General features: G+C 36.5%; 1 protein-coding gene across 2 annotated transcripts in view; it reads right to left on the minus strand.

Annotated features, from left to right (window-relative positions):
• The window catches only part of TEX11 (testis expressed 11), a 318,657-nt gene that overhangs the window by 186,050 nt on the left and 110,331 nt on the right, over positions 1–22,276 (minus strand). For both annotated transcript variants that reach the window (XM_059156761.1, XM_059156759.1), the window contains exons 12-13: positions 17,631–17,712; positions 14,098–14,176 (exon numbers count right to left, since the gene is read on the minus strand). In XM_059156761.1, coding sequence (XP_059012744.1) covers positions 14,098–14,176; positions 17,631–17,712 — 161 coding nt within the window. The remainder of the gene's footprint in view (positions 1–14,097; positions 14,177–17,630; positions 17,713–22,276) is intronic.

Below are 22,276 nucleotides of genomic sequence, written 5' to 3' on the forward strand. Positions count from 1 at the left end.
CCTGCTCAGTGGGGAGTCTGCTTCCCCTCTCTCTCTCTCCTTCTGCCCCTTCCTCTGCTCATGTGTCCCCCCCATCAAAATAAATAAAAAATACGCTGCATTCCTAAACATAACTATACTGTATCTCAGAGCCAAAAACTTTTTAGGTTAAGTCATTTTTATTTTTTAATGTTAAGTCTATTGAAAAACACTGTTTACTATATCATATTTTCTCTAACAAAACTTTTCTGGAATGCATTTAATGTGTAGAATTGAGAGAGCTCTAAAACATTTTATTGTAATATTCAACAGTAAGTTCAAAAACATTAATAAAACAACATCAGGTCTTATAGAACAGGAAGGTTGGGAACAAAGTGGTTAACCTGCAAGGCTTTATGTTCTTTTTCTTTTTAAAATTAGCCTAAACAGGGCGCCTGGGTGGCTCAGTGGGTTAGGCCGCTGCCTTCGGCTCAGGTCATGATCTCAGGGTCCTGGGATCGAGTCCCGCATCGGGCTCTCTGCTCAGCAGGGTGCCTGCTTCCTCCTCTCTCTCTCTGCCTGCCTCTCTGCCTACCTGTGATCTCTCTCTGTCAAATAAATAAATAAATAATCTTAAAAAAAAAAATTAGCCTAAACAAAGTGCTTCCCTTGTATCTAATTCTGACTTCCAGAAATTCTGATCTTGACTTCAGAAACCTGATTTTGCTTTTTTATACTCTTGATTTTAGGTTGGCAATGTCAATCTGATCTCCTATAATCATGTTCATATTTTTATCTACTGTGTTGGCTTTCCTAGATCACTTTATCTCAAGGTTTCTGACTCTATCTTGGTAGTCTTGTTCTAATTCAAAATCTCTTAGTTTGAATATTTGGTTTTGTATTCTTGTCACTGGTATGAACAGTAACTGATTAATCCTACCTCAGCAGTACAAAAGGAAGGGTCTGAACCATTTCACCAGTAACAAGATATCTTAATTGTAAGATTAGACATGATCTTTTTCCTTTTAAAATTTTTACTACAGTCATGGTGTGTTTATAGAGGGAAAAAATAAAAGATACAAATTTTGAAAAGAAAGAATTAAAGCTCAAGGTGAGAAGAGTTAAGAAGACAGTAATAAGGGCGCCTGGGTGACTCAGTGGGTTAAAGCCTCTGCCTTCAGCTTGGGTCGTGATCCCAGAGTCTTGGGATCAAGCCCCACATTGGGTTCTCTGCTTGGTGGGGAGATTGCTTCCTCCCCTCTCTCTCCACCTGCCTCTCTGCCTGCTTGTGACCTCTGTCTGTCAAATAAATAAATAAAATCTTTAAAAAAAAAAAAGAAGACAATTGTTATTAAAGAGTTCAGGACCCCTGAACTTTTAAGTTATAAAAGTCTTTAATAAATTACGTACAGAAAACTGAAGGCGTGATGAAGACTGAAGAAGGAAAACTTTGATTTTTTTTAAAGATTTTATTATTTAACAGAGAGAGAGACACAGCAAAAGAGGGAACATAAGCAGGGGGAGTGGGAGATGAAGAAGCAGGCTTCCCACTAAGCAGGGAGACCGAAGTGGGGCTCAATCCCAGGACCCTGGGATCATGACCTGAGCCTAAAGCAGACAGTTAACGACTGAACCACCTGGGCACCCTCCCTTTTTTTTTTATAAAGAGAGCAACAGACGCCCAACCGTTGCTACTCAATATGTGGTCCACAGACAAACGGCATCAGCATCACATGGAAAGCTTATTAGAAATGCAGATCTCAATCTTTACCCAAGACCCACTCAATTAGAATATCTTAACAAGATCTTGAGCTAATCATATACACATTAAGCATGAGTCTGAGAAGCACTAACACAGAACAGCAAGGATTTGTTCAGAAAAAGGCATACCAAATTTATTTTATCTTTTGAGAAGTTTACTTAAATGATAAAAGTCAGAGAGTAAACTGACATAATCTAACAATTTCAGGAAAAATGACTTATAACAACAGAATATTAAACCACCTGCTTTTCAACAATTTAAAGCATATGGTCTTCCCTTCTTTAGCACCACATATTACCATGTATAATATTACATATTATACAATGTAGATGTATAACCTAGAAATGTCTGTATACTGACTTCTAATGAAGCTTGACTGTAAAAGATGAAATTTTAAAAAAATCACTTGAGAGATATAGTATTTCCAACCATTTGTCAATGTACTCAAAATTTTATCCCTGCATCAAGGTGCATCATCAGAAGCCTAGGTCTGTACTACATTAGCTTATGGTACATAGCAGAACTGCATTCACTTACTAACACTTAATGTTCTGCACCCTTAGCTTGTATTGTTAAAATAAACTTCTCCATATAAAATATATTTATGCTTGTGCTCTAAAAATTATCATCGTCCATTATATAATGCAACTTCCTATACTGTCTACATATGCCAAGGATGTAACATAAATGAGTGAAATAGACTATAAGAAAAAGCAACTGCCAGATATATAATGAAACTTTATTATTAATTGAACAATGGTATAAGCAATGTTAACAGAGTACAAACAGGTAAGAAAACAGAAGCTACACTTTAAATTTGAAATTTAAAAATAAAAGTATTTATCAAATTTTCCTTTCGAAACTGATTTCTCTGTTGATTGGGAGATAGAAACCTGAAACTCTTCTATACCAGTATGTCAATATCCACAGGGACTGACAGGGAAAAAGTAGATAGATGCCTCCATGAAAATTTGGGTACTGTTATCAAGAGATGTCAGTTGGAAAGTGGAATGAATAAACGGCATCTAACCAAGACAATTAATATCGACTACATCTGATACTCCCAAGTTGTCTAATCAGAATTCAATACCACATTACATTACAGTTCAATTTGTAGTTCTTCTTTCATATTAGTAGTATTAATTGAGAAAGGCAAAATAAACAGTTTTTCATTATCATAATGCTGGAAATGAGAAAACATTTTAAGAATTCAATCTTTGAATGCATAGTTTAGGTAATCACTTCTATCTCTGGAAGCCAATTTCAGCATAGAGAAGTGAGTCAGATTACTCTTTGCCAAATGAGTTTCCCAAAGAAATTACTTCACTGAGAACATATGAATTACAATTTACATTTGTGTAATTACTTATAAATGCATTTGCAGAGAGAGATTCAGAGTGTTTATATGGGTTGTCATAGTCACCAAAGAGGTCAAGTCTTTGAGGTGAGGAAGAAAATTTCCCGTGAATGACAGGAACAAGTTGAATTCTTTCAACAGTTCAAAAAATCTCTCTTTAGCACCCTGTCATGAATGCTGTGCAGCATCATACATATCTCCCCTTCAGGACTGAAGTACTTCTTTCCAGGTTGTTCTTTAGGCATTACCCTGAAGAGAGCCATCTCACCCAAGATTATGCCCCCTTTCCAGGGCAGCTGGCATCCAAGACTGGCCAACACTGAGCTACAAGACATGGCCATCTTATTCTAACCAAAAACAAGTCTGAAGGACCATCCCAGTTTCAGAGTTCCCAGGGGGAGTGTAGGTAAGCTGAGGCCTTGCAACTTAACAGTAGCCAAAGTTCTCCCTTTACCTAGTCCAGCCTCCTTCTCTCCCCCTCATAGGCACTGGCCCTGAAAGTGCCCCATAGTAAACTATCTGCTCACTAAGCACCATCTGAGAAGCCTGTCTCCTGGGCAGCCCAGCCTTTGACAGCACCTCATCCAGTACGCTCCTGACTGTCAAGAAACAGAGGCAGCTTCTGCATTATGCATCAGTTTACCCAACAAAGCAACAGTCTCTGTGAAAGCCACAGAAGAATATCCATCCATGTATTATTAACACATCCACATGTTTGAGGTTTAGCTTTACAGCACAAAGTGCTTCCTGGTAAATTATACAATTACACTCTTAAAATACTTACACTCTTACACTCTTAAAAATACTTAAACCTTGTATTTAAATTTCAAATCAAGATTTTAATAACTGTTGCAGAAATATCTTCTGTAGTCACACAAATTATGTTGACCAATCAACATTAAACATGTAAAACACGGCAACTTTGCTCAAAAGTTCTGTCATATCAAAATTCTCACTGACACCATCAATAAATATGCTTTACTGGGCAGTATTACCTCTGTCTATGAAACAACAACAACAAAGAATGAATAACCCCTTTTAAAGCAACCTGTCCAATTAATTATCAACTATATCTTCAACATGCCAAACAACAGCATTTCGGATTAGACTTGCATTTGAAACTTAAGAACACATCTTGTGCCTCTCTCAATAGACACTCTTTTATAAACTGTCATCTGTGAAAGTATTTGATTCCTGGGCAATCTTTTTCCTTAATATATAACTATGAAATTGCATTTCATAATAGGATTGCTTATTTTATTCAGTTAAGATTTATGACATCAGGGGGCGCCTGGGTGGCTCAGTGGGTTAAGCCGCTGCCTTCAGCTCGGATCATGATCTCAGGGTCCTGGGATCGAGCCCCACATCGGGCTCTCTGCTCAGCAAGGAGCCTGCTTCCTCCTCTCTCTCTGCCTGCCTCTCTGCCTGCTTGTCATCTCTCTCTCTGTCAAATAAATTAATTAATTAAAAAAAAAAGATTTATGACATCACTTTTCTGTATCCTAGCCATAATTTCTACCTTATTTTGCTTTATAATGAGTTTGTAATTTATGTTCAGTTGACAAAGACACACTACGTACATTTAACACACCAGAATCCTTTATTTCCATCACAAATAAATTTGTTTTCTCTTATTTTCTTGAAATGCCCTCTCAGTCTAGCTTACATTCTCTCACTTTTAAAAGAGATGTGGGTGCCATAAACATTTAATTTCCTCTTATATCCGCTCTATGAATAACACCACCAAAAAAGACAAGTGACAACCTGACACACAGGATAAGGTAGAAAATAAGGAAGTGTGTGGACTATGTTTAAATGGAAATGCCCCAATGTCTAAAGACGGCAATGGCCACTTAACTCCAAATGATTGCTGCTTAATGGGAATACTGACCAAGTGCTTCCAGATTTTTCAATTTTTTTCATGAGAAGTCAGAAATTCACATTTTTATTTAAAATTGTTAAATGTTGGCAATTAATTCATCCCTATGCAACACATTTCTGACCATATCCAGCTCATGGTCCACTGATCTGCAAACCCTTTGCTATGAGATAAATTTATTTAGAATGTAGAACTGGGGGCAAAGTTTGTCAGTCTTAAAGGCAGTATTCAGGAAATGAGAGACAAAAAAGAACAACTATGAGGTATATATAAAACAAGCAATAATAATAACAGAAGTCCCTCCTTATCCGTAATTTCTTCAAATGTAAACGGATGAAACTCCAATCACAAGGCAGAGATTGGAAGAATAGATAAATAGAATCCAACAACGTACTGTCCAGAAGAAACTTACTTGAGATTCAAAGACACAAACAGGTAGAAAATGAAATGACAGAAGATATTCCATGCAAATAGTAACCAAAAGTGAGCAGGGGTGTTTGTAACAAAACGGACTTTAAATTTAAAAAGTTACAAAAGACAAAGAAAGACATTATACATCAATTAAAAATGCAATACAGCAAGAAGATATAACAATAAAAACAGACCATCAGTTTAAGAGAACTGAAGGTAAACCAGCGCTCTACGCTCTACGATAACAGTTGGAGACTTCAAGACCTCCTTTCAAAAATGGATAGAACAACTGGACAAAAGTAAGAAATACAGGACTTTAACAACACAATAAACCAAGAGACATATACAGCACAGTCCACCCAATAACAGAATACACATTCTTCTCAAGTGAACATGGAACATTTTCCAGGACAGACCAAATGTTAGGCCACAAATTTAAAGTGAACAGATTTTATTTATTTATTTATTTATTCAGTCATTCATTCACAGAGAGAACAAGAGCAGGGCAGGGCGGAGAGGGAAAGAGAGAATATTAAGTAGGCTCCATGCCCAGTGCAGAGCACAATGTAGGGCTCAATCTCGTGACTCTGAGATCAACGACCTGAGCTGAAATCAGGAGTCAGAAACCCAACTGACTGAGCCACCAGGAACCCCTCAATAGATTTTAAAAGACAGACATCATGCAGAGTATCTTTTCTGATGACAAATGGATAAAGTTACAAATCAGTAATGGAAGAAAAGCTGAAAATATTTAGAATTTGTAGAAATTAAACAATATGCTTAATCAATGAAATGAAGAAGAAATCACAAGGGAAATTAGAAAAAACTTAAGACTGAATGAAAATGAAAATACAACCTACCTAGGCTTACAGGACACAGAAAAAACCATGCTAAGGGAGAAATTTGTATCTATAATGTTCACATTTCTCAAATCAATAACCTAATTCTACAACTAGGGGACTAGGAAAAAGAAGAACAAACTAACCACAAAACTACCAGAAGGAAGGAAATAATAAGATTAGAGCAGAAATAAAAGAAATAGAGACTAGAAAAACAACAGGAAAAAAACAATTAAACTGGGGCGCCTGGGTGGCTCAGTGGGTTAAAGCCTCTGCCTTCAGCTCAGGTCATGGTCCCTGGGTCCTGGGATCAAGCCCCACATTGGGCTCTCTGCTCAGCAGGGAGCCTGCTTCCTCCTCTCTCTCTGCCTGCTTCTCTGCCTGCCTGTGATCTCTGTTAAATAAATAAATAAAATCTTAAAAAAAAAACAATTAAACTAAGAGTTGGTTTTCTGAAAAGATAAACAAAAGTGACAAATCTTTAGCTAGATTAAGAAAAAAGGAAGACTTGAATAAAATCATGAATAAAAGAAAAGATATTACAACTGATGCTTCAGAAACTAAAGTAATTTTAGGGGCACCTGGGTGGTTCAGTCATTGGGCATCTGCCTTTGGCTCAGGTCATGATCCTAGAGTCCTGAGCTCAAGCCCCACATTGGGCTCCCTGCTCAGTGGGGAGCCTGCTTCTCCCTCTGCCACTCCCCCTGCTTGTGTTACCTCTCTGGCTCTCTCTCTCTCTGTGTCAAATAAATGAAATCTTTAAAAAAAAAAAAAAAGAAATGAAAAGAATTTTAAGGGACTACCATGAAAACTTATATACCAAATTGGATAACCTAGAAGAAATGCATGAATTCCTAGAAACACAACCACCTACAAAGCCTGGATCATTAAGAAATAGAAAACCTGACAGACCTATAACTAGCAAAGAGATTGAAGCAGTAATCAAAAATCTCCCAACAAAGAAAAGTTTAGGATTAGGTGGCTTTACCCCCAAATTCTACCAAATCCTTAAAGAATATATGCCAATCCTTCTCAAAGTCTTCCAAGAAATTGGAAGGGAACACTCTGAAACTTATTTAATGAAGCCAGATTTACCCTCACATCAAAAAAAAAGAAAATACCAATGGAATTTTTCACAGAAGTAGATAGAACAAGAAGCCTAAAATTTATATAGAACCACAAATGACCCTGAATAGCCAAAGCAATCCTGAGAAAGAAGAATGAAGCTGGAGGTATCATGCTCTTGGATTTCACACTATACTACAAAGGTACAATAATCAAAACAGTATAGTACTGGCATGAAAATGCACACATAGATCAAAGGAAGAGGACAGGGGCGCCTGGGTGGCTCAGTGGGTTAAAGCCTCTGCCTTCGGCTCAGGTCATGATCCCAGGGTCCTGGGATCGAGCGCCGCATCGGGCTCTCAGCTCAGCGGGGAGCCTGCTTCCTCCTCTCTGACTGCCTCTCTGCTTACCTGCAATCTCTGTCTGTCAAATAAATAAATAAAACCTTTAAAAAAAAAAAAGGGAAGAGAACAGACCACCCAGGGAAAAAAAAACCACACATATATATCATCCTCAATGAAGAAAAGCTGAGAGCTTTTCATCTACAGTCAGGAATAAGACAGAGATGTCCACTCTCACCACTGTTGTTCAACATAGTACTGGAAGTCCTAGCTTGAGCAATCAGACCATAAAAAGAAATAAAAGGCATCCAAATCAGCAAGGAAGAGGTCAAACTTTCACTATTCACAGATGATATGATTCTCTATGTAGAAAACCTGAAAGGCTCTACCAAAAAATTGTTAGAACTGATATACAAATTCAGCAAAGTTGCAGGATTTAAAATCAACATACAGAAATCTGTTGCATTCCTATACACCAATAATGAAGATGCAGAAAGAGAAATCAAGGAATTGATCCCATTTACAATTGCACTAAAATCCATAAGATACAAAGGAATAAACCTAGACAATGAGGTAAAAGATCTGCAATCTGAAAACTATAAAACCCTGATGAAAGACACTGAAAACAACAAAAAGAAATGTAAAGACATTCCATGCTCACGGACTGGAAAAATATTGTTCAAATGTCTACACTACGCAAAGCAATCTACTCATTTAATGCAATCCCTATCAAAATACCAACAGCATTCTTCCCAGAGCTAGAACAATCCTAAAATTTGTACAGAACCACCAAAGACCCCAAATAGCCAAAGCAATCAATAAAAGAAAAACAAAGCTAGAAGCATGATTCCGGACATCAAGCTACATTACAAAGCTGTAGTGATCAGGATAGTACGGCAGTGGCACAAAAACAGACACTTAGATCAATGGAGCAGAACAGAAAACCCAGAAATGAAGCCACAACTATATGATCAACTAATCTTCAACAAAGCAGGAAAGAATACCCAATGGAAAACAGTCTCATCAACAAATGTGAAAACTGAACACCAATATACAAAAGAATGAAATTGGAGCACTTTCTTACACCATACACAAAAATAAATTCAAAATGGATGAAAGACCTAAATGTGAGACAGGAAACCATCAACATCCTAGAGGAGAACACAGGCAGCAACCTCTTTGACTTTGACCGCAGCATCTTCTTACTAGACATGTCTCTGGAGACAAAGGAAACAAAAGCAAAATAAACTACTGGGACTTCATCAAGATAAAAGACTTCTGCACAGCAAAGGAAACAATAAAACTAAAAGGCAGCCTATGGAATGGGAGAAGATATTTGCAAATGACATACTTGATATCTAAAATCTATAAAGAACTAATCAAACTCAACATCCAAAAACAAATGATCCAGTTAAATAGGCAGAAGACACGAAGAGATACATGTTTTCAAAGAAGACATCCAGAAGGTTAATGGACACATGAAAAGATTAAAAGATTCTCAACATCAACTCATCATCAGGGAAATACAAATCAAAACCATGATGAGGGCGCCTGGGTGGCTCAGTGGTTAAGCAGCTGCCTTCGGCTCAGGTCATGATCTCAGGGTCCTGGGATCGAGTCCCGCATTGGGCTCTCTGCTCAGCGGGGAGCCTGCTTCCTCCTCTCTCTCTCTTTGCCTGCCTCTCTGCCTACTTGTGATTTCTGTCAAATGAATAAATAAAAATCTTAAAATAAAAAAAAATAAAAATAAAAAAATAAAAAACCATGATGAAATACCACCTCACACCGGCCTGAATGCCTAAAAAGTTGACAACATAAGAAACAACAGGTGTTGGTGAGGATGTAGAGAAAGGGAAACCATCTTACACTGTTGGTGGGAATGCAAACTGGTGCAGCCACTCTGGAAAACAGTATGGAGGTTCCTCAAAAAGTTAAAAAGAGAACTACCTATGACCCAGCAATTGCACTACTAGGTATCTACCCAAAGGATACAAAATACTGATTCAAAGGAGCACATGTATCCCAATGTTTATAGCAGCATTATCAAGAATAGCTAAATTATAAAAAGAACCCAAAGGTCCATCAACAGATGAGTAGATAAAGAAGATGCACGCATGTGTGCGTGTGTAATGGAATATTACTCAACCATAAAAAATGAAATCTTGCCATTTGCAAGGATGTAGATGGAGCTATAGAGGATGTGCAAGTGAAGTAACTCAGAGAAGGACAAATACCATGATTTCATTCATATGAGGAATTGAAGAAACAAAACAGATGAACATGTGGGAAGGGGAAAAAAAGAGAGGGAAGCAGAACCCAAGAGTCTCTTAATGATAGAGAACAAACTCAGGGTTGATGGAGAGTGGTGGACAGGGGATGGGCTAAATGGGTGACGGGTATTAAGGAGGGCACTTGTTCAGCACTGGGTGTTGTATGTAAGTGATGAAGGTCCAGAAATCTAAAATATATACTATCCTGTCCTTTAAGAGAAAATTTGCTACTGTAAATTGGATGAAGACAGTTGGAATGCCTACAAAATCTGAAGATAACAAACTGGGAAGAGTAAATACACCACATGATAGAATTTAAATTTACAGGATTATAACAACTGAAAAAAAATAAGCTCTAACAATCAGGTTGAAACTTAATAGCTTAAAAAATATACGTGGGATAACAAAATATATATTGATCTCTGCTCCTGGTTCCTAGCACAGAGACCTAAAACCCTTGTCATTTCCTAAGTGATAAGAACACTAGGGGCATCTCTTGTTCCAATATTTGTTTTTTGCCCTATCCCTGACACAGAGCTCCTGAAACTCCTGTAAATTCCTAAGTGATAAGAGCTCTAGTAGCATCTTTTGTTCTATTACTCTGGATGGCTCCTGGATGGGGGGCTGATCACCAGAATGACCAAGCCATGATTAGAAGCTTGGAATTTTCAGTTCCCCCCAAGTCCTCCAGAGAAGAGAGAAGGACTAGAAATAGAATTAATAATTGATCATGCTTATGTGAGGAAGTCTCCATAAAACCCCAAAAGTGCAGAGTCCAGAGAGCTTCCATGCTATAAACACATATACACCAAGAGGGTATCACAGCCCAACACTGTATGCACAGAAACGCCTGTGCACAGAATTCTCCTGGATCTCACGTTATGTATCTCCTCACCCAGCTATTCATCTGTATCTTTTAACAAGTCCTTCAGTAAGCTGGGAAACAAAAGTTAAGTGTTTCCCTGAGTTTTGTGAGCCACTCTAACAAATTAATTGAACCTGAGGAGGAGGATGTTAGAACCTCTGATCTATGTCTAGTTGGTGAGAAACATAGGTGATAACCTGGGCTTGCAACTAACTTCTGATGTATGGGGGGGCAGTCTTGTGAGACCAAACCCTTAAACTGTGGGTTTCGATGCTATCTCCAGGTAGATAGTGTCAGAACTCAGTTGAATTGCAGGACACCCAACTAGTATCACAGAGAATTGCTTGGTGTGGGGGAAAAACCTCCACATATTTAGTGACAAGTGAAATGTTTTGTGTGAGTAGTAAAGGATACTCACAGGAAGAAATATACATGAGAAAAACACACAGTAGGAAAGAACTAGGTATTTTCCTTTTAGTATGGCCACTGGGTACTTATTCAATCATAAAGGTAAAGGATATAGAATTCAGAGATAAGAGCAGTTGACATTATAAAGATTTACTTTTCTAAGCGCAGTAAATTCACTATGTGATGTGGCTGTGAGGAAAGAGCTAAACTTAACATTGGTTTCATTAAAAGAAACATAGACTCTAGAGCAGTGCTGCCCAGTTGAACTTCCTATGATAATGGAATTGTTCTCTATCTGCACTGTTCAGTAAGCTCTAGCCACTTACCACATGTAGCTAATGAAACCTGATATATCTAGTGTGACTGAAGGACTTTTTTATTTTGTTTAATTTTTGTTAATTTAAATAGTTATATGGGGCTGGTTGCTACAAAATTGGATAGTTCAGGTTTAGAACATTTATCTTTTTATTATTTTTTTAAAGATTTTTATTTATTTATCTTACAGAGAAAGAACAGGAAAGCACAGGCAAGGGGAGCGGCAGAGGGAGGGGGGAACCTGGTATGGGGCTCAGTCCCAGGACCCTGGGATCATGACCCAAACCTAAGGCAGTTACTTAACCAACTGAGCCACCTAGGTGCCCTAGTTTAGAACATTTGAAACATAAAAAGCAGATACTATTGGTTAGACCACATCTGTAGTATTATGTTCATTTCCAGTTACCATACATACAAACTATAAGTGACTGACCAAATGAACAATGTTAGAATGAAATGGGGAAGAACTGTCAAGTAAAAGATTTTGATATTACCACATGGCAGAACTAGCAGCCTTAGAAATTATTGAAAAACATGTACCAATTGTATATAAGAAAAATTTTTGTGTTGTAGTTTTGTAGAAACATAATCATAATTATTATAATTAATGTATTAATTTCAAATAATATATAAATATTATTACCATTATTATAATCCCCTCTTCCATAGATATTCCAGAGGAGGCTGAATGCCTTCTCATCCAAGAAGTCATGCGTCAGGTAGGAGACTGGTCTGCAACAATGGTTGATAAGCTACAGCTTGCAGGCCAAATCCAACCAGCTACCTGTTTTTGTAAATAAAGCTTTTGGAACACAGCCAGTTCCATTTATTTACAGATTTTCTATGGCTACTTTCACACAAGAGCAGAATAAAGGAGGTGTTACAGAGAATTTATGGTTTACAAAGGCTAAAGGCCCTTTACAGAAAATGTTTACTAACTCACCTAAAATAGTGATTCTCTGAACCACTTGGAGAACTAATAAAGAAGAGAGGTCTGGGCTTGTTGGAGTAAGGCAGGGCCTGATCTCTGTATTTTTAAAAAAGTTCCCTAGTGATCACTTTGTATAACCATTTTATTGAGGTATAATTCCCATACCATACCATGCATCCATTTAAAGTACACAATTCAGTGGCTTTTAGTGTACTCATACAATTGTAAAACCATCACCCAATCAATTTAAAACATTTTCATCACATCAAAAAGAAATGCCATACCCATGAGCAGTCTCTCCCCATTTCCCCCAAGTCTCACAGCCCTAAGCAAACACTAATCTACTTCCTATCTGTATAAATGTACCTATTCTGGATAGTATATAAATGGATTGATACAATCTATGATCTTTGTGACTCGCTCCTTTCACTTAGCATAATGTTTTCAAGGTTTATCCTTGTTATAACATATATCAGTACCTGTTTCTTTTTATTTTTCTTAATATTTTAAAGATTTGAACACTAGTTAGTTAACAAACTGTTATATGAATCTTAGGTGTACAATATAGTAGTAATTCAACAGTTCCATACATCATCCTTTATTGCCAAGTAATATTCCATGGTATGGTTATATCATATTTTGTTTATCTATTCATCAGTTGATAGACATTTTGAATGTTTCCACATTTAAATATTAAGAATAACATTGCTATAAACATTCACATTGAAGTGTTTTATGGACATGCATTTCCTATTTAATTCAAGAGTGGAATTGTTGGGTCATATGGTATCTCTCTAACATACTGAATAAGAGACTGTTTTCAAAGCAGCTGCACAATTTTACATTACCACCATTAGTGTATCAGAGTTACAATTTCTCTACATCCTTGTCAACATTTGTTATTATCTGTCTTTTTTATTATAGCCATCCTAGTGGGTACAAAGTGGTTTCTTGTTGTGGTTTTGACTGATGTTTCTCTGATGGCTAATGATGCTGAGCTGTCTTTTCAAGTGCTTATTCCCCAGTAATTGTGATGAACACTGAAGTCTGGGAACCATTCAGAGGTCTGTAAATATTCTAAGATCCCTTCTGACATTAACAGCCCCATACAGATAGAGCCGGAGAAGTGCATTACTCATAGAACTGCACTTGCTCGTGCCTTCCTGTTCCGCCTGACACCGTCCTGTAGGCTAACCTAGGCCTAACCTCCTGTTTTTTACAGCCCCGACTACCTTACTCCACTTTTTATTTCTTTTTCAAAATTTTAACGTTAATTTTATTTTTTATTTTTTTTTTTAAAGATTTTATTTATTTATCAGAGAGAGAGAAGGGGAGAGAGCGAGCACAGGCAGACAGAATGGCAGGCAGAGGCAGAGGGAGAAGCAGGCTCCCCGCTGAGCAAGGAGCCCGATGTGGGACTCGATCCCAGGACGCTGGGATCATGACCTGAGCCGAAGGCAGCTGCTTAACCAACTGAGCCACCCAGGCGTCCCTTAACGTTAATTTTAAAATTAACTTGACTCTTGGCTGTTTAAATCATTAAGCAAACATTTCCATCTTCTAATTTGATAAGCACAATGGCAAATGCAGTGCTCTGTGAATACAGATGGATATAAATGGATATATTCAATATATATTAATGGAAATCTTAAAAAAATGTTAGTCTTTAGAGAAAAGAAAATCAATTCTACTGTACCTTTCATGATCCATCAGCAGTTTAGCAACATTCAGACAAAAGTCTAGAGACATGTCAAGATGCATTATTTCCATGACAGCTAAAAAAGAAAAAAAAATGAAATAATCATATCAGTTTCATTTCAGAGGAAGCTGAACTATTTTCAGTAATTTTTCTCTGTTCAAAATCTACTTTCTAAATGTTTGCCATAGACCATGCCTTACCTAATAATTTATAAAAACCTTTTTATAAAATAGTAACATCCAATGCTAGAATGTAGTGAAACATGTACTCTTCTATGGATGCCAAGTAACTTGGTACAATCTTTTTGAAAAGCAATTTGGCAATACTGTATACTAAGAACACAGTGGTTAAAAGCTTGGGACCCTGGGCACCTGGGTGGCTCAGGTGGTTAAGCAACTGCCTTCAGCTCAGGTCATGATCCTGGACTCCTGGGATCGAGTCCCACATCAGGCTCCCAGCTCAGTGGGGAGTCTACTTCTCCCTCTGACCTTCTCCTGTCTCATGTGCTCTCTCTCCCTCTCAATAAATAAAATCTTTAAAAAAAAGTTTGGGACCTCAAGTCAAGATAGACTTATATTTGAAACCACTTGCCACCTATATGCCATAGGCAAGTTACTTAGTTCTTCTGTGCCTTAGTATTGTCATCTGTAAAATGGGAATGTATCATCAATCTCTTAGGTTTGTTGAGAGGGTTACATGGGATAACTAATGTAAATTACATAGTAAAGCACCCAGCACTTAGTAAACACTCAGTAAATGAAAGCTACTGTTATTTTTATGCATTCCCTCTACTACAAAAAGTGTACTTCTGAAAAGTCATCTGAAATGAGGGAAAATGTTTATAAGCAAAGATATTAAAATCAGTATAGATTATAATAATAATGAAAAGGAAATATATTCTTGAGTGTCCACTATAGGCAGGTGATAAACTATTACAAAAACCATTAAAAGTGTTGAGTGTGAAAGAACAGAGAAAAATGAATATGCTCCACTATGAAAAATGTTTGTAAGATTAGTAAGTGAAAAATCAGAAAATAAAGCCTGCATGTACTATATAGTCAAAATTCTATAAAACAAACAAATTTAACCAAAATAGAAAAAGCACTGAAAATAAATGATCAAACTGCTAGAAGTGATTGTGTTCAGACTCCTTATTTACCAAATTATCTAATGAGTGTAGTCTCTGTGCTTGGTGCTAAAAACCCAGTAGTGGAAAATACACACAAAAATACCTATTGTCAGGAAACTTACATTCCCGTAAATGGCAGTACTATGTATATTTTTAGTATTTTCCAAAAGTTTCCTTAATGGGTATGTGCTACCCTTTCATAATAAAAACAATTTTGTGTATTTTTTTTTCAGTTTTTCTACTACAAAAAATACCAGTGAAACTCTAATTCCAGCAGTTAGATTGACCATTCTAAGAGTAAAGTACTTCTACTAGCAAAGAAATGATGGGATTGGGAGGGAGACAAACCATAAGGGACTCTTAATCTCACAAAACAAACTGAGGGTTGCTGGGGGGAGGGGGGTTGGGAAAAGGGGGTGGGATTATGGACATTGGGGAGGGTATGTGCTTTGGTGAGTGCTGTGAAGTGTGTAAACCTGGTGATTCACAGACCGGTACCCCTGGGGATAAAAAAATATGTTTATAAAAAATAAAAAATTATAAAATGAAAAAAAAAATGCAAGTTTCAACACATTCTCTCAATACAACAAAGTAAAAGATAATTTAATATTTTAAGGTGTAGAAAACTTGGGATTCAGGGAAGTCTCCTAAATTGTAATCTAACATTGAGACTTCATTAGTCTGAATATCAAGAGACTAAATAAAAACAATATGGCCATAAAGAATAGTTTCATTTTAAACTCTGCTTTTTATCAGCATTTTGATAAATATTATAATGAGGAATTGTAATCTAAGATCAATCAATTTTAAAGTAGGTGACTTCATAATCCCTTTGCTCTTCTTATATTGTATAGGTTTAAGTAAGCCTATTCCTTTAAATGGTTAGTTGGTTTATTCTCCTAGTGGAAAAAAAAAGTAGAGTTGCCTTCCTGGTTCCTAACATTTTTCAGCCTGTGTATACTGAGATGACACTGTTATGTAGAAATACAGAATCTTCTATACACTTCAGCTTCTAAGGTCTCCTAGTGATTAGCTAAAACTCTAGAAGTCACAGAAAGTTTTAGGTGTACTAAATTAGAACTAAATTTAGAGCTACTACCAAATTTGATCATTATCCTATTTATTAAAAATTATTATTATTTATGGGATAATTAATTATATTAGAATATAATTTTATATAGTAAAAAATACAGCTCTTTAATGCAACTAAATTTTCATGTAGAAAAAAATAAAGCATATACACATTAAAATAATTTAAATTATTTTTATGGCTAAACACTATTGAAATATTGTTAAGGGGCCAGTGTGCATAGACAGACTTTTTGTAGTAGTAACAGTAATAATTAACAGCTACAAAAACAGGTAACAGGTTTTGCACACTAACTCTGTACCAGGGATACTGCTAAATGCTTTATATACATTTTCTCAGGGATTCTCAAAATAACACAATGAGGTAGACATTATTATTTTATCTCTTTTAAAGATGAAGAAACTTAAGCACAGAAAAATTAAGTGACTTGCCAAATGACTCAAACATGTATATCAGGATGTTTATTCTGTGAGGTATACATTCTAGACCCTTAAACATTCTGAAAAAGGGGGGCGGGGCACCTGGGTGGCTCAGTGGGTTAAAGCCTCTGCCTTTGGCTTGGGTCACGATCCCAGTGTCCCAGGATGGAGTCCCACATCAGGCTCGCTGCTCAGCAGGGAGCCTGCTTCCCCCTCTCTCTCTGCCTGTCTCTCCGCCTACTTGTGATCTCCTGTCTGTCAAACAAACAAATAAATAAATAAATAAAATATTAAAAAAAAAAAAGAATTCTGAAAAAGAGACACCTGAGTGGTACACTCAGTTAAGTGTCCAACTATTGGTTTCAGCTCAGGTTGTGATCTCATAATCGTGAGATCAAGCCCCATGTTGAGCTCTACACTCAGTATGGAGTCTGCTTAAGACTCTCTCTCCCTTCCCCTCTGCCTTTCCCCCACCTTCTAAAATAATAAATCTTAAAAAGAAGAATTTTGAAAAACAAATAGAAATGTTTATACAAGTAATTATAAAAAGCACAGCACTACAAAGGCTTTTTCCATCCAAAGTTAATATTTTTTCATAATGATAGACAACTTTGGAAGGGCAGCTGTAATTTTTGCTAAACTAAAAAACAAACAAACAAAACCCAAAAACTTAACAGTTTTTATTCAGCTCTTTTTTTACTATTAAATCTCCAACTAGTCCCTCTTCCTTCTCTTTTTCTTCCTAGCTGACAAGCCTCTCCTTTTCCTACGTGATCAATTTCTTTCTCAGTCACTATCAAATCACACTTGTTAGGATACTATAAAAGATCCTATATTAAACAAACTGGAAATGATATTTCAAAATTGTGTGTTCTTCATATAGAGATGATACCTTCAAGGAGTTCTTCATTAGCTATTTCACTCTTCAAGAGGATTTTCATCTTTAAGAAAAGCCCAGCTGGATTCAAATATTCCTATTTTAAATAGAGAAATTCACAGTGACATTAAAACTGTAGAATGTAAAAGACAATTTTCAAGTAATTTGCCTGTTTTATTTAACCACAAGAGAATGACTCATGATCAAAAAAATCAAAATTATAGAAGATCAGATCATAAAATCCAGTTTATCTGCGAGAATATTTTTTGATATTTAACTTAATCTAAATAACACAAGGAAAAAACATTTAAACATTTGATCGAGTGGCAAGCACTTAATGGCAAGGTCAATACTTAAACTGTGACTGTAAGGCCATATTCTTGACTTGATAAGCAAAACTCCACATGTCAAATTATATTTGCTTTCTTTTGAGATTTTAGTAACAACTAATGTCCTTTGGAAATATGGCTGAATGAAATGAAAATGTACTGTCTTCCCTAAGGATATGCCAGTCATATTTACTATTAATAACAATGTACTCTGAATAGTTTTTCTATGGTTCTACGGTATCTGTGGTCTCTTGCCTGGTTCCACTTTGCCTGACAGGATACATATTTAAACAGCTAGCTCAGTATAAAAGAATAGTCTAGGCCCACAGAAGAGAACCTTTTTCACTACAAAGTCATTCAGCCTAGGGGCGCCTGGGTGGCTCAGTGGGTTAAAGCCTCTGCCTTCGGCTCAGGTCATGATCCCAGGGTCCTGGGATCGAGCCCCACATCGGGCTCTCTGCTCAGCAGGGAGCCTGCTTCCTCCTCTCTCTCTCTCTGCCTGCCTCTCTGCCTACTTGTGATCTCTGTCTGTCAAATAAATAAATAAAATCTTTAAAAAAAAATATTAAAAAAAAAAAAAAAAAAAAGTCATTCAGCCTCTACACGAACATTGTACTTATTTGCTCCAACCTTGGCAAATAATTATAGCAATTCATGTTTGAGATGCCTTAAGAATGGAAAGTTAGGGAAAGTATGCATTGGTATTAAAAGGGTTCACAAATATAGATGCCATCAATACAAATAATAAACCGAGGTTGCAGATTTTAATTTACTGCATTGTGACATTTCCTGACAGACATGTTGGAATAGGTCTTGGATTCAATTCCCTTTTACTTTCAGAGATGTACAGGTCTCCCAGAGTTTGGCGGGATCTCTTTTCCTTCAGTCTACTATACTCACACAAGCTGACATTCTGGTTTTCCCTTTGATTTCATTACCAAACAACTCCAGAGAATGGACAAACACTCTTTCATTGTATAATCATGGATTCACTTCTGTAAACATTTGCACTGTAAGGTCTATCCATGTCTCCTGAAATTATACTTTCAGAAATCATAATTACCTGTTAAATCTATTAGCTTTCTCCTTATAATTAATATTCTTATCTTTCCTGTAACTTTTCTCACTATTGTTTCTCACTCTTATTCCTTAGATTTCTACTTACTTCTTTTTCTTTTTGCCAAACAGTTATTTGAAAAAAGGATCCATACAACAAATTTTCAAGGCAAGTTATCCATAAATCCTATTTTGCAGAAGAGAAAGCTGAGGCTCAGTTGGAGTCACTTACACACAGTGACATAGTTGCTAAGTGGTAGAACCAAACTTTGAATTCAGAAATTTCTGACTCTAAGGGATATAACCTTTCCACTATAATAAGCCATCTCTTGTGAAGCTTTTTCTACATTCGGCCTGCCTTTTATTTATTGTCCAATTCTTCTGCAAGTTTTAAAGATAAGTTTGCCATTTTTTTAGTTCAAAGTTTATCACACACATACATGATTATATAAAATACATATGCATAGTTTACAGAATAATGATAAAACAAACACCCATGAACTAATCACACAGATAAAGAAACAGAGAATACAACCACCATAGGCTCTCTGTATATTTGGGGGCACCTGGGTGGTTCAGTCATTAAGCATCTGCCTTTGGCTCAGGTCATGATCCCAGAGTCCTGGAACTGAGCCCTGCATCAGGTTCCTTACTTGGCGGGAGGTCTGCTTCTCCCTCTCCCACTCCCCCTGCTTGTGTTCCCTCCCTTGCTGTATCTCTGTCAAATACCCAACATAGGGCCCCGAATTCACAACCTCAAGTCAAATAGTCACAGCTCTACCCACTGAGCCAGCCAGACACCTATCTTACCCACAAAGGTAAACACCACCTTGAATTTTGTGTAGTAATTCCCTTTCCCTTCTTTATAGATACTCAATATATTGTTTAGTTTTTCCTGCATTTGACTTCACTTAAAACAAAAATATAAATTCTTCTTGGACTTGCTTCTTTCATTCAATGTCATGATTTTCAGATTCATTTATGTTGATATATGGAATTTGTTTTCATTACTGTATACCAATATCCTCAAAAGGTATTCCTTGATCAGCATTAACTGAAAACTTATCAGAAATGCAGGTCTCCACAGACCTGTACTCCTGGGGATAAAAATATATGTTTATAAAAAATTAAAAAAGAAAATTAAAAAAAAATAAAGAAATGCAGGTCTCATCCCAAATCTACTGAATCAGAAAATATGGGTGGGGTCCTATAAACTATGTATGTGTGAATTTTATTTTTAAGAAAAAGGATAAAATCATTATTATTGATTTGCATTATGAAAAGCTGCCATTTCAACATAAATTCTAGTACTTGTTTAGTAAGGTAATAAACACTGTGTTTTAATAGGAACTCTAGTTAATCCTTATGCATGCTAAAGTCTGAGAAGGACTATTGTACAGTATTCCATTGCATGACTATATCAAAATTTATCTATCCATTCTACTTTAAACATCAAAGTTATTTTCAACCCAACTGCTATTTTGAACAATCCTGGCATCAGCTTCTGTACAATTCTCCTAGCATACAAATGCAACAACTTTTTTCCAAAGTATATACCTAGAAGTGAAGTTGCTGGGTGGTTGGATATGGTTAAGTTCAACTTTATCAAGTAATGTCAAACTGTTATCCAAAATAGCTGTAACATGGGACGCCTGGGTGGCTCAGTCAGTTAAGTGACCCTGATCTCGGGGTCGAGAGATCAAGCCCTGTGTCACACTCCATGCTGAGCATGGAGTTTGTTTGTTCCCCTCCCCATGCTCTTCTACCCACTCGCTCACTCATGTTCTGTCTCAAGTAAATAAATAAAAATCTTCAAATACCTGTATCAATGCTCAAAGCACTAGGAGTTAGAAGGCACTTACTCAACTGATAAAGGGCATCTATGAAAAATTCATAGCTAATACCATACTGAATGGCGAAATACTTAAAGATTTCTCCACACGATTAGGAATAAGAAAAAGAAGTCTTCTCTTGCCACTTCTAGTCAAAATTATAATAAACATGCTTGCCAGGCAATTAGGGGAGAAAAAGAGGTAAAAGGCAACCCGACAAAGAAAGAAGTAAAATTAGCTCTGTTTGCAAATAACATGATCTTGTATATAGAAAATCCTATTTCCTACAAAAACATCAATAGTATTTTACACAGAACTAGTACAAATATTCCTAAACTTATATGAAAACACAAAAGAGCCCCTCAATAGTGAAAGCAATCTTGAAAACGAAAAGCAAAGCTGGAGGCTTCACAAGTCAGGACTTCAAGTTATATTATAAAGCTGTAGTGATCAAAACAGTATGGTACTGGCACAAAACAGACACATAGATCAATGGAACAGAATAGAAAACCCAGAAACGAACCCACAACTATATGGTCAATTAATCTTCAACAAAGCAGAAAAGAATATCCAATCGGAAAAAGAGTCTCCTCAACAAAGGACAGAAACATGCGGAAGAATGAAATCGGACCACTTTCTTACACCATACACAAAAATAAATTCAAAATGGATAAGAGACTTAAATGTGAGACAGGAAACTATAAAAATCCTAGAAGAGAGCACAGGTAGTAACCTCTCTGACATCAGTTATAGCAACTTTTTTGTAGATAGGTTCCCTGAAGCAAGGGAAACAGAAGAAAAATAAACTATTGGAATTACTTCAAAATAAAAAGCTTCTGCACAGCAAAGGCAACAATCAACAAAACTAAAAGGCAATGTAAAATCAGAAAGATTATCTGCAAATAACAAATCCTATAAAGGGTAAGTATTTAATACATATAAAGAGTTTACACAACTCAAAACCCTAAAACCAAATAATCCAATTTAAAAATGAGCAGAAGACATGGACAGATGTTTCTCCAAAGAAAACATACAGATGGGCAACAGACACATGAAAAGACGCTCAACATCACTCATCATCAGGGAAATACAAATCAAAACTCCAATGAGGTATCACCTCATATCTGTCAGAATGGCTAAAATCAACAACACAAGAAACCACCGGTGTTGGCAAGGATGTGGAGAAAGCGGAACCCTCATGTACTATTGGTGGGAATGCAAACTTGTGTAGCCACTCTGGGAAACAGTATGGAGGTTCCTCAAAAAGTTAAAAAGAGAAATACCATATGACCCCGCAATCACACTACTGGGTACTTACACAAAGAATACAAAAACACTAACTCAAAGGGATACATGCACCCTATATTTATAGCAGCATTACTTACCATACCCAAGATACTGAAACAGATCAAATGTCCATTGACTGATGAATGGATGATGAAGC

This window comes from Mustela lutreola, chromosome X (assembly GCF_030435805.1).
Source record: "Mustela lutreola isolate mMusLut2 chromosome X, mMusLut2.pri, whole genome shotgun sequence".
NCBI classification, from domain to species: Eukaryota; Metazoa; Chordata; class Mammalia; order Carnivora; family Mustelidae; genus Mustela; species Mustela lutreola.